The 13,985-nt window shown below is 37.2% G+C and overlaps 1 protein-coding gene across 11 annotated transcripts in view; it reads left to right on the top strand.

Annotated features, from left to right (window-relative positions):
* The window catches only part of CCDC178 (coiled-coil domain containing 178), a 365,952-nt gene that overhangs the window by 73,697 nt on the left and 278,270 nt on the right, over positions 1 to 13,985 (top strand). For all 11 annotated transcript variants that reach the window (XR_014074818.1, XR_014074817.1, XM_081562576.1 and 8 more), the window contains one exon: positions 5,246 to 5,388. Coding sequence is in view for 9 of the 11 variants with exons in the window: in XM_081562576.1 (XP_081418702.1) it covers positions 5,246 to 5,388 (143 nt within the window). In the remaining 2 variants the exon portion in view is untranslated. The remainder of the gene's footprint in view (positions 1 to 5,245; positions 5,389 to 13,985) is intronic.

The following is a 13,985-nucleotide window of genomic DNA, read 5'->3' on the forward strand; positions in this document are numbered from 1 at the left end:
AATATTAGTTGTATTTATTCAGTCTACTAATATGATTTTGGAGATGTTAAACAATGTGGTATTATTTGAAGCTATAAACTGAACTGAGAAAGAATATAAGTATACTATATCAGTAAACTTCATTCTTGATGAAAACATATAACCGACATGTAAAGTCTTTTTAATGATTAACATTTAATCTCCTCTTGTGGCATCATATCATAGAAAAATAAATTATTTATTATGGCTACTAAATGGACAAATTTAATTTTGTATCATGTTTGTTCTTGATCATTTAAAGTTAGTAAATTAAGTCATTAAATATCTCCTATATTTGTTCCATTTTCCTTCATCATTCTCCAAAAGATAACTTCATCATGAACTTCTGTTTCCAGGCAAAATTTGAATAATTTGATACACACATACGCAACTTATGTACACTTCATACTGTTGTTTTTAATATTATCCAACATTCTGTAACTTTCTGTAATGTTTTTTGTTTGCTGTGTGCTTAATCGTTCAGTCATGTACGACTCTTTGTGACGCCATGGACTGTAGCCTACCAGGCTTCTCTGTCCAAGGGAATTCTCTAGGTGTGAATACTGGAGTAGGTTGCCATGCCCTCCTCCAGGGGACCTTCCCAACCCCGGGATCAAACCCAGGTCTCCCATGTTGCAGGTGGATTCTTTACCATCTGAGCCACCAGGGAAGCCCAAGAATGCTGGAGTGGGTAGCCTGTCCTTTCTCCAGAGGATCTTCCTGACCCAGGAATCAAACCAGTGTCTCCTGCATTGCAGGTGGATTCTTTACCAGGTGGACTATTTATTTTTTAATCTGACATTATTCTGGAGCTCCAGCTACTATTGATATACATAGATTTAGTCCATTCATTTTACTTTTCAATTCCACCAAATAGATATCTCTGGTCTTGTGTGTTGTTCCCCATATTTAGCTACAGTGCTGATTTGACTATAAACAATAAGGAGCCCTGTTCATGTTCCTCTTTTTGTGCATTTGAATTTTTCTTGGCTACATATCTAGTGGAGTATTTACTGAGTCCTGGGTTGTATACATTTTCAACTTCATTAGTTAAAATCACACTGCTCTCCAGAGTGTCTTTGACAGTTTATATTCTTAAAGTAATAGCAGTGCTGGAGATGTCCCATTTATCTACTGTGAACAAGGGTTCTAGCAGTATCCTTTTTTCATCATAATAGACCCCTTATTTAACACTGGACAGGGAAGCCTGGCGTGCTGCAGTCCATGGGGTCACAAAAAGTTGGACACAACTAAGTGAACAAAAAACAACAAGTAGCACCCTTTATTTGGATGGCAGTGTGTCAGGGTAAAGGTCATTTCTCAGTTTGCCTTTACTCATGATATTTCTAATGAGATGTAGGTAGTAGTTATACAGGGTTTTTCTAGGAAAGCTTTTTGAAATGGACTGACTCAGTCAAAAGCCACACCCTTTTGTATTCAGCCGTTTTATAAACTTACAGCAACCCCGATATGACAGCTGCAGTTCTGACTTACATTTTATAGCACAGGGCAACCTTGAGAATGGAGACCAGTATCCAAGATGGCTGAATAGAAAGGCAGAAGAAGCCGTGTATCTATTTCTGGGAGAAAAAAAGAAAATGCAGTCTTGTTTATTTGACTTACTTCTCGTACAACCAAACCCAATCCTAACTGATATACCTCACATTTTTGTCAAGGTTTTATTATGATACTTTAAATTTTGTCAATAGGTGTGTGAACTGGTATCCCTAAAGTAATAACTTTAGTGTGTTTCTCCCTGATAGTGGACATAGATATTGCCTAGGGAGGGGAAGTAGAGTTGTTGAAGATCACACTTGTGAATGGGTTCAGTTCAGTTCACTTAAAGAGTCGTGTCCAACTCTTTGTGACCCCATGGACTTCAGCCCGCTGGGCTCGTCTGTCCATGGGATTTTCCAGGCAAGAATACTGGAGTGGGATGCCAATTCGTACTCCAGGGAATCTTTCTGATCCAGAGATTGAACCCATGTCTCCTGCAAGTCTCCTGCATTGCAAGTGGATTCGTTACTACTTAGCCACCGGGGATATGTAGTGGTCTCCTTTTTCATTCCTGATATTTATTTGTGCCTTCTCTTTTTTTTTCTTAACCATGATATATTTCATCCATCATCATATAGTTAACACATTTTACCCATTTTGTCCTCCCCTTTCTCTCTGTTCTCTGTACCTACATGTTTGTTTTGGTTTAGTTTGTTCACTTATTTGGATGTTTTCGTTTGTTTTTTATATTCTGCATATGAGCTAAATCATATGACATTTGTCTTTCTTCATCTGACTTATTTCTCTTAGCATAATACCCTCAAGGTCTTCCATGTTGTCACAAATGGCAAGATTTCTTTCCTTTTTTGTGATTGAGTAGTATTCTTTCAAACCAGTCAATCCTAAAGGAAATCAACCCTGAATATTCTTTGGAAGGACTGGTGATGAAGCTGAAATTCCAGTACTTTGGCCACCTAATGCAAAGAACCGACTCATTAGAACAGATCCTGATGTTGGGAAAGATTGAGGGCAAGAGGAGAAGGGGGCGACAGAGGATGAGATGGTTAGATGGCATCACTAACTCAATGGACATGAGTTTGAGCAAACTCAGGGAGATAGTCCCTTCAGGACAGGGAAGCCTGCTGTGTTGCAGTTCTTGTAGTCGCAAAGAGTCAGATATGACTTGGCGACTGAAGTGAGCCACAAGTATTCATTCTATATACCACATCTCTTTATGCATTCATTACTTGATGGAAACTTCGATTGTGTGGCTATTATAAATAGTGATGCAGTGAACATAGGGGTGCCTATATCTTTCAAATTAGTGTTTTCGCATTATTTGGGTTAATACCCAAAAGTGGACTAGCTGGTCATATACTAGTCCTCTTCTTAATTTTTTGACGTGTCTCCCTACTGTTTTCCATAGTGGCTGCACTAATTTACATTCCCACTAACAGTTCACAGAGTTCTCTTTTCTCCACATTCTCTCAACACTTGTTATTTTATCTTTTTTTTATATATATAATAACCATCATCATGGTCATGAGGTAAAATCTCATTGTGTTTATTTTTTCATTTCCATAATAATTAGTAATGTTGAACACTTTTTCATGATTGTGCCTATTGGTCATCTGTATATCTCCTTTAGAAAAATGTTTACTGCTGTCCACCTGAAACTAATGCAACATTGTATATCAATTATACCCTAATAAGAATTTAAAAAAGAATGTAACAAGATGACAGGAACCCCCCCCAAAGAAGTCTATTCAGCCCCTTTGCCCATTTTTAAAAATTATGGTTGATTTACAATGTTGTATTAATTTCTGCTGTGCATCAAAATGGTTCAGTTAACATGTACATACATATATATTCTTTTTTTATTCTTTTCCGTTATAGCTTATCACAGGATATTGAATATAGTTACTTGTGCTATACAGTAGGACTTGTTGTTTATCCCCTTTGCCCATTTTTAAATTGAGTTGTTTGGTTTTTTGTTGTTGAGGTGTATGAGTTCTTTATATATTTGGATATTAACCTCATATTGAATGTATGATTTGCAAATACCTTCTCCCATTGGGTAGGTTGTCTTTTTGTTTTGTTGATGGTTTCCTTTGCTGTACAGATTATGTAACTATGTACACATGAACTTTAAACATGTCCACAGATGAATTACAGTTGAATACAAAGGTAAATTTTTAAATCCATACTTTCCTATATACCAGAAACAAATTTTTAAAAAAAGTTTATTTAAAAATAGCATTCATTAGAGCATAAAATATAAAATATCTAGAATAAATGTAACAAATGACATGCACAGCCTCTATTAAGAAAACTATGAATATTTCTGAGAGAATTTGAGAAGTGCTATATCAATAAATGATGTTAATGGCTTAAAAGGCTAAATTTTGTAACATTCTCTCCAAAATGCTCTGTAAATTGAATGCAGTCACAAAATCTCAACAGGTCTCTTTGTGGAGCTTGACAAACTAATTCTAAAATGTATGTGATGCATGCATACAGTGGAATGTAATTCAGCCTTAAAAAAAGAAGGAAAACTGCCATATGTGACAACATGGATGAACCTGGAGAGCATTATTATGCTAAGTACTAAAGAGGTCACAGATGAATACTGCATGATTACACTTGTATGAGATATCTATAATAGTTACCTTTATAGAAGCAGAGATGTTGATTGGTAGGGACTTGAGGAGGGGAAATGGAGAGCTGTTTTTCAATGGGTGTGAAGATTTAGTTATGCAAGATGAATAAGTTCTAGAGATCTGCTGTACATCATAATGCCTGCAGTTTACTGTATTGTGCACTTTGTTGTTGGACTCTGTGCCACCATGGACTATAGCCGACCAGGCTCCTCTGTATGGGATTTCTCAGGCAGGAATACTGGAGTGAGTTGCCATTTCCTTCTCTAGGGGATCTTATACACTTAAAAATTTGTTGAAGACTAGACAATCATGTTAACTGTTCCTATCACAATAAAACCAATACAATGAAATCAAACTGATATTAAGAAAATTGTTGCTTTAGTTAGGAGGGTACTGCTTCATGTTGATCCACCACTTGGCCCCTGGTGAAAGGACTGCTCACTACCTAGTACCTTCTACTCCTCACCCTCTAGCTTTCCAACAGGACATTCTGAACGGTCGTTCCTTCCAACCATGACAACTACAACCAGCCTTCTCCTTTAGTTTGACAGAGAAGGGAGAGCTAGAGAGAGAAGGGAGAAGGTTTATGATCTCTAATAATTAATGAAAACAATAAAATTGAAATATTTTGGACCCTTGCCTGAAGATAATAATGGCTATTTATGAGTGAGAAGATAATGTGATTTTTTCAGTTTTCAATTTTTCATTGATGGTGTATGATTTTTCTACAATAAATTATTTGACCAACAGAGCAAATAAAAAGTCTTATTATTTTCACTTTTGCAGGTGAAAAGATAATGATTTTATTTTGGTGATATTAACTGGGATAGTGAAGTTATTTTCTTTGGTAACTTTTGTACGTCCCTAGTATTGATGCCTCTCAGGGTGTATAAGAAATCTGAAACTTTGCAGTGCTAAACAATAGACTAAATAGGGAACAAAAATCAGTATAAATAATGTTTATAATCTACATCAGAACTACTCTAAAACCTTTCTCTGATCTTTCTGTGGTCTGATTATTTTAATTAGCCATTAAGTGCTTGTATTAGCATACATATTTTTATTTCTAGGTAATGGAAACATACAAACAAGTTCACAGAGAACTCCTAGAAGCCATAGACAATCTTGAAAAAGCCAAACTCAGAGTTAAACAAAACAGAACAGAAATGGAAAGGGATATTCGTGATGCTGAAATAAGCATATCTACCTACAAGTAAGTATTTTCCACAAATGTGTTTTTTATACCATTTAAAATGAAAATATTAATTAAAAATGTGATATATATTCCTGTATAAGAAATTCAGATAAAGAGAAACGAAATTATCTAAATTTCCACATCTGTCTTATTACCAAGTTAATATATAAATTAAAATATGTGTATTTTACCTATGTTAAACTACTTGTGTATGAATTCCTAAAGCAGTATTTTTCTCTGTCATTTTAAAGCTCTTCGTACATATTGCCAAATTGCCTATGGATATGCTATAATAATATATATCCCTGCTAACAATGTAAAAGAGTTACTATTTGAAAAAGTATTCCAGAATGGGATAGTATAAGAACAAATTATATAGCCTTGTGGTAATTATAAACATAGCATATCATTAATTAACTCATATTTATTTGCTTTCTAATAGCCTGGAATATTTTAAATGCATATAGATTAATTAGACCCTGGTGCTCAGACAGTAAAGCATCTGCCTATAATGCGGGAGACCCAGGTTCAATCCCTGGGTCAGGAAGATCTCCTGGAGAAGGAAACAGCAGCCCACTCCAGTATTCTTGCCTGGAAATTCCCATAGACGGAGGAGCCTGGTAGGCTATAGTCCATGGGGTCGCAAAGAGTCGGACACGACTGAGCGACTTCACTTCACTTCACTTCAGATTATTTATATTTTGTGTATTATTGACTTTTTATTACATTTCTGATGTATTTGAATTTTACGACATCCATCTAGTTCTTAGTTGGATTTTAAATTATTTATGTTTCTGTGTGATATAAAAATCTTTATTTATTCAAACTTATCAATCATTTAGTGTAGAAAAAGTCACATTCGTTATGGAGCTAGAGTCAAATAAATGTAAGTAAAATGAAGAACAAAAATTTATACATTATCCTGTGATCTGGATAACGTGCACTTATTAAGATGCTTATATTTTCTCATGTCTGATGTCTATTTCAATATGTGCTTACTTGTGTATCTTTTGCTATTTTGTTCATTGTTTTGGGATTGTTTTTATAAGTTTTTTTGTCCCTTTATTCTTATCTTGTAATTGATGACTATCTTTAGTGTTATGTTTGGATTTCTTTTTTCTTTTTTATGTTTATAACTATCATAAATGTTGGTTTGTGGTTTCCCTGAGGTTTTTCTATAGCCATCTATATATTTATACTTGACTGTTAATAAGTTACTGATCTCTTACTTCCAAATGCATGTAAAGAAATCTGCATATGTACTCTCCCACCTCACAGTTATTGTTTTTGGTATCATATTTTCCATCTGATTATTTTGTATATTCCTTAGCTCTTGATTGTGAATGTATTTTGTTGTATTGCTTTTGTCTTTTAACATTTCTAGTTACTTGTGCATAGATGATTTCTACCCTTACCGTATGATTGCCTTATCTATTCCCTTTTTCATTTTGTAATTTTTATGTATTTAATTGTGGCCTTTTCTTTTTTGCTTAGAAAAGTTACTTTAACATTACTTTCAAGGCTGGTTTGTGATACTGAACTCTTTTAGGCTTAGTTTTGTATCTGTTCATCAAATCTGGATGAGAGCCTTGCTCAGTATTTTTGATTGTAGTTTTTTCTTTCATCACTTTAAATATATCATGCCACTCCTTCTGGCCTGTGAAGTTTCTATTGAAAGGTCACCTGATAGCCCTATGGGAGTTCCCTTATATGTTATTTGTTGCTTTTCCCTTGTTGCTTTTTAATATTTTCTCTTTATGGGCTTCCTAGATGGCTCAGTGGTAAAGAATTCCTCTGACATTGCAGGAGGCGTGGGATCTGATTTCCTGGAGAAGCAAATGACAACCTACTCAAGTATTCTTGCCTGTGAAAATCCCATGGACAGAGGAGCCTGGCGAACTATAGCCCATGGGGTCATAAAAGAATCGGACATAACTTAGTGATTAAATAACAACTTGATCTTTAATTTTTACAGTTTTAATTACAGTGTGTCTCAGTGTGTTTCTTTTTGAGTTAATCCTGCTTGGTACTCTCTTTGCTTCCTGGAGTTGGATGTCTGTTTTATTTTTCATGGTTGGGAGGTTTTCAGCTATTATTTATTCAAATATGTTCTCAGCACCTTTCTCTTTTCTCCTTCCAGAACCCCTATAATGTGAATATTAGTGCACTTGGTATTGTTTCAGAGGTCTCCAAAATTGTTCTCATTTCTTCTCATTCTTTTTTTTTTTCTGTTCAGCACCAGTGATTTCCACTCCTTTGTCTTCTAGCTCACTGACCCACTCCTCTGTATCATTTAGACATTTATTGATTCATTCTGGTATATTTTGCATTTCCATTTATGTATTCTTCATCTCAGTTTGGTTGTGCTTTAGATTTTCTAACTCTCTATTCAAATCTTCTAACTTCTTGCTCTGTATATCCATTCTTCTTCCAAGGTTTTTGACCATCTTTACAGTCACTACTTTTAACTCCTCCTCAGATAGATTACCTAACTCCACTTCACTTAGTTCTTCATTTGGGATTTTATCTTGTTCCTTGTTTGGAATATATTCTTCTGTCTCCTCATTTTCCCTAAATTGCTGTTTGTTTGTTTTTCTGTGTATCTGGTAGGTTGGTTACATTTCCTTACTTTGTAGAAGTGACCTTTTGTATATGTCATATGCATCCCAGTAGCACACTCCCCTCTCATCACCCAACTATATGCTCTAGGGGATTTCTCAATGAGGGCTGTGTGGGTCCTTCTGCTGTGGTGGGCTGCCTGTTTTGGGCACTCTGATAGGCTTGTTCGGGTCCTTATCTGATGGGTTGACAGGTTCTGCCTTGTGTGGAGGCTGATGACTGCTAGTTGCTGAGATTGGGTCATGAGGTCACTGGCTATGGAAACCCAGGGAGCCCTGGGGCTAGTGCATGTTCACTGGTGGGCAGAATCACAGTCTAGAAGTTGTTCTCTGGTTGTTGCCTGCCCACTAGTGGGTGAAGCCAGGTCTTGGGTTTAGTTCCAGCCTACCACTGGGCAGAGCTAAATTGTGGAGTCTGGTTGTAGGACACAGGGATCCCAGAGCTCGTGTTAAATCACTGGTGGAAGCAGTGGTGACTGACACAGTTGAGCATGGGGCCTAGGGTATCCTCAAGCTTGTGTTGGCCTCCTAATAGGCAGGGCCAGGGTCCAGTTGATTCTAGGGCAAGTTTTGGGCTGCTGATGGGCAGGCTGGGTCCACATGATGTGGGGTTTTGACTTTCTTGAGTCTGATGTCTACTCTCTGGTGGATGAAGCTGGTCCAGAGGCTAGAGCAGGCTCCCTGGAGGGCATGACCAGGGCCCTGGGGAGTCTGGGACTTATGCCTGCCCCCTAGGACCAGGGTCCTAGGCCTTCTGGAATGCAGAGCCATTTCCAAAGGTGCCTGAGGGCTCAGGGGTCTTAAGGCAGATATCTCCTGATGGATGAGACTGTGTCCCTGCCCAGTTAGATGATTGTCCTGAGCTGTCTCAGAATTGGCACATAAAGGCTGTTGGGTGGGGCTAGGTCTTGGTGCTTATGAGCTAAAAGGAGGATCTCACAATGGTAGTTGCTAGTACCAGTGTCCACAAGGTAGATGGAGCTCTCCAAAATTGCTGCCACCAGTGTCTTTGCTCCTAGGGTGGGCTGCAGTTGCCTCCTGCTCCTCTGTAAGACTCTCCAAGATTAGCATATAGGTCTGGCCTAGGATCCTTTCAAATGACTGTTTCTGCTCTGGGTCCCACAGTGTGTGAGGTTTTGTGTGTGCCATTTAAGGGTGAAATCTGTATTCCTCTCAGTTCTCTGGGACTCCCAAAGGTCAGCCCTGTTGGCCTTCCAAGCCAAATGCTCTGGGAGGTTCGTCTTCTTGGTGCAGGACTCCCAGGCTGAGGAGGTTGATGTGGGGCTCAGACCTGTTATTCTTTTAGGAGAATCTCTGCAATGTAATTGTGGTCCAGTTTGTGGGACAGCCTCCCAGGGGTATGGTAACTGACTCTATCACTAGTCTGCTCCTTCTACTTATCTTAGTGTGATTCCTTCTTTATGTCTTTAGTTGTAGAAGATATTTTTTGGTAGGTTGGTCTTTTGCACTGATGGTTGTTCTGAGGATAGTTGTGATTTTGGTGTGCTCATGAGAGGAGCTAAGCTCAGGATATTTCTACTCCATCATCTTGTCCTCTCTCAAAACCTATATTATTTAATGAATACAATCATTTTCATAACTTACCTGAGTTGTTATATTTGCACTGTCATTCAGTTACATATGTTTTCCAATTTTCCGCCAACCTAGGAAAGCCTTGTGCTGTGCTAAGTCACTTCAGTTGTGTCCAACTCTGTGCGACCCTATGGACTGCAGCCCCCCAGGCTCCTCTGTCTGTGGGATTCTCAAGGCAAGAATACTGGTGTGGGTTGCCATGCCCTTCTCCAGGGGATCTTCCCCACCTAGAGATGTTTTCTGATTTTCCGCTAATATAGTAAAGCCTCAGCTGAGAAAACTGGGGAGATTTGACTGTACCCTGTTTCTCCAGTCTGTTAGAAATATTCTCAGGATAATAGGAGAGGAGTAAGAGCAAATGGGTACACTGACACATGAACTTCGTAAGCCTCCGATTGCATCCTTTTTGGTAACATACAAATGACTACGGCAAGTCAAACAACTAAGGCCAAAGTCAGTTAGACAAACCTACAAAGTTATATGGCCAAGAAGTGGAGGCAGGAACTTTACTTGAGATCATAATACTCTCAATTTTCTACACTCTTTTTCTTATTTTACATATCTTGAAGCTGTTGATTATGTTTCTATATCTATCTCTTATTTTAATCATTTATCTATTTCTGTCTCTGTGCATATACACCATACGTATATTCAACATTTCATTAATCTATTTGGCACAAACAGATGTTAGTGCATATTAATTACAAATGAAACATTCTACATCTTGTAACATTTTCTAAAATTTTTGCTTCTCAATTTTGAATATAAAAATTAGCTGGTGATTTTTATAGATAATATTTAAATAGGGCCCAAAGGCATATTTTTATTAATTCCTTTACTCAATATTATTTATTGCACCATATAACTTACGTGTTAATTTTCTTCTCATTTAAGCATATTTTCTAAAAGTTCTGTTATAAGCGTTAGTGAGTCATAAATGATTTACTAAGTAAAATGTTAAAGGTATGTTTAATTTTCCTTCACTGTTTTTTTAGTTAGTTGAGAATTAGTAGACATATAGAAACACGATTATGTGTGCTATCAAATGCATAGATTGGTGACTTTTATCTACATGTATATGTATATTCATTCATGTCACCATGCCTCAGGTTAAGATATAAAAAGTTTCTAGCATATAGAATTTTTTAAAAAATTTTCCTTCTCAGTTCATATCATTCCCCGAAAGAGGTAATCACCATTCTGACTTCTATCACCATGGTTAGTTTGGTCTGTTCTTGAATTCCGTATAAATGGAAACAGTGTATATTCTTTTGTGTCTTGATTGCTCTACTTTATAGTAATTCTTTAAAGGTAAAATGAGTCTTCCCATTATATTTTTCTAAATTTATTTCTGATTTAGCAAATATGAGAATAATGAAATCTGAAGTATCAATGGGGGCAACTTTTGCACTGAAAAATTTTTAAAAGGCTGAGGAATCGATGACATTCAGTTCAGTTCAGTTCAGTCGCTCACTCGTGTCCGACTCTTTGCAACCCCATGAATTGCAGCACGCCAGGCCTCTCTGTCCATCACCAACTCCCGGAGTCCACCCAAACCCATGTCCATCGAGTCGGTTATGCCATCCAACCATCTCATCCTCTGTCGTCCCCTTCTCCTCCCACCCCCAATCCTACCTAGCATTAGGGTCTTTTCCAATGAGTCAACCCTTCGCATGAGGTGGCCAAAGTATTGGAGCTTCAGCTTCAACATCAGACCTTCCAATGAACACCCAGGACTGATCTCTTTTAGGATGGATTGATTGGATCTCCTTGCAGTCCAAGGGACTCTCAAGAGTCTTCTCCAACACCACAGTTCAAAAGCATCAATTCTGCGGCGCTCAGCTTTCTTCACCATCCAACTCTCACATGCATACATGACCACTGGAAAAACCATAGCCTTGACTAGACGGACTTTTGTTGGCAAAGTAATGTCTCTGCTTTTAAATATGCTATCTAGGTTGGCCATAAACTTCCTTCCAAGGAGTAAGCGTCTTTTAATTTCATGGCTGTAATCACCATCAGCAGTGATTCTGGAGCCCAAAAAAATAAAGTCTGACACTGTTTCCACTGTTTCTCCATCTATTTCCCATGAAGTGATGGGACCAGATGCCATGATCTTAGTTTTCTGAACGTTGAGCTTTAAGCCAACTTTTTCACTCTCCTCTTTCACTTTCATCAAGAGGCTCTTTAGTTCTTCTTCACTTTCTGCCATAAGGGTGGTGTCATCTGCATATCTGAGATTATTGATATTTCTACCAGCAATCTTGATTCCAGCTTGTGTTTCTTCCAGCCCAGCGTTTCTCATGATGTACTCTGCATATAAGTTAAATAAGCAGGGTGACAATATACAGCCTTGATGTACTCCTTTTCCTCTTTGGAACCAGTCTGTTGTTCCATGTCCAGTTCTAACTGTTGCTTCCTGACCTGCATACAGGTTTCTCAAGAGACAGGTCAGATGGTCTGGTATTCCCATCTCTTTCAGAATTTTCCACAGTTTATTGTGATCCACACAGTCAAAGGCTTTGGCATAGTCAATAAAGCAGAAATAGATGTTTTTCTGGAACTCTCTTGCTTTTTCGATGATCCAGCGGATATTGGCAATTTGATCTCTGGTTCCTCTGCCTTTTCTAAAACCAGCTTGAACATCTGGAAGTTCACGGTTCACGTATTGCTGAAGCCTGGCTTGGAGAATTTTGAGCATTACTTTACTAGCATGTGGGATGACATTAGTTAATGCTTTAAGAAATAGAGGTGAAAAGTTAACTAAAATAATACTTATTAGTTCCTGCATTCCATGGATCAGGGCAACTGCTCACTTCTTACTCAGTCAAAATCTGTAGTTTATTATCTGCACTGGGGAAATGGATAACATTGAGAGAAGAAAAATTAACTTCAAATGAAGAAAATTGAACCACACATGTATGTTTTAAACGCTGAGACTCCCAACCACTCATTATTGATCTGGAAGATCAATAGAATTCTGATAGGAAACCTGTACTCTCCAGGTTTGAAAGGGTAAAGAAGAATCTTCTTGCTCATTTGTTTGTTGCTTTAATTTTCATTTCTGTTGTACGATTATATCTTTCAGTTTAATTTGACTCTACTCCTAAAATTAGAGTTAGTGCATGAGAGGCTGGGCAAATTCAGTAAACACACCATATATTTATTGGTCACTAGCATTTATTTTCTTGTGAATTCTTGTTTATCTCATCTGCTCGTTTGTCTATTGGGTAATTTTTCCATTCCATATTGCATTGTAGAATTCTATTACATGCAAATGATTTACTCTTTAATCTCTTATATGGGTTTCAGATAAATCTACTCTATTATTTTGCTTATGGTTTCTTTAAAAAGTTGGGCTTATCTGTATTACTTGCTAATATTTTCTGCAAATAATAATTTTGTCATTTTCTCACTGTATTTTTTCATGCATCAAACTATAAGACCATACTTTAAAGTGACTTTTATATTTGGAACCTGTTTTCTTCCTACCAGATAAGATATAGGATTATGTAATTTTACAGATTAGCACTGGTCTTTTTTGTGAAAGGTCACCTGGGAACAAAAATCTCCTCAGAAATTACTTTTCCTTAAGTAAGCCACTTATTTTCCTGAACTGCAGTTTACTCCTTTTTGCTGCTGTGACTGTCAAGGAGACAAGACAGTAAACCAGAGGTTTATATTTTTTTTTTTTAATTTTTAAAAGATTTTTTTTTTGATGTGGACCTTTTCCCCAAACTTATTTATTTTCAATTGAAGGAAAATTGCTTCATAATATTGTGTTGGCCTCTGTCATACATCAGCATGAGTCAACCACAGGTATCCATGTGTCCCCTCCCTTTTAACCTCCCTCCCACCTCCCACCCCTTCCCACCACTCTTGATATGGACTATTTAAAAAGTTTTACTGAATTTGATACAATATTGTTTCTGTTTTATGGCTTTGTTCTTTGGCTGTGATGCATGTAGTATATTAGTTCCCTGACCAGGGATCAAGCCCATACCCTATTGCACTGGAAGGCAAAGTCTTAACCACTGGACTGCCTCGGAAGTCCCAGAGCTTAAATAATGTATGATCTTTCCACTTGTACAGCTTCTTCTCTTCTCTTCTTTTTTTCTGCTTTTTTTAAAATTGTCTTTCCATCCCTGTACTATCCAAGCTCTGAATCAAAGGTGCTTCTTAGGTCTCTCACCTGAAATCAAATCAAAAGGTGGCTTATTTTAAAAATTTACAAATCATTCACTTTTCTTTCAGTTCTTTCCATCAGAAACATAAAGTTTTGGTTTTTTTCCTCACTATTTACTTCTTTATATCTAAGTAGTACTTTTCAGGAGCTTCTTTGGGATGAAAAACATTTAGGGATAGATAAATTCCATTGATCTACATTGTTAAGTCAGAAGCAAA

The sequence above is a fragment of the Giraffa tippelskirchi genome, chromosome 14 (assembly GCF_054371585.1).
Source record: "Giraffa tippelskirchi isolate mGirTip1 chromosome 14, T2T-mGirTip1v1.2.pri, whole genome shotgun sequence".
In the NCBI taxonomy this organism is placed as follows: Eukaryota; Metazoa; Chordata; class Mammalia; order Artiodactyla; family Giraffidae; genus Giraffa; species Giraffa tippelskirchi.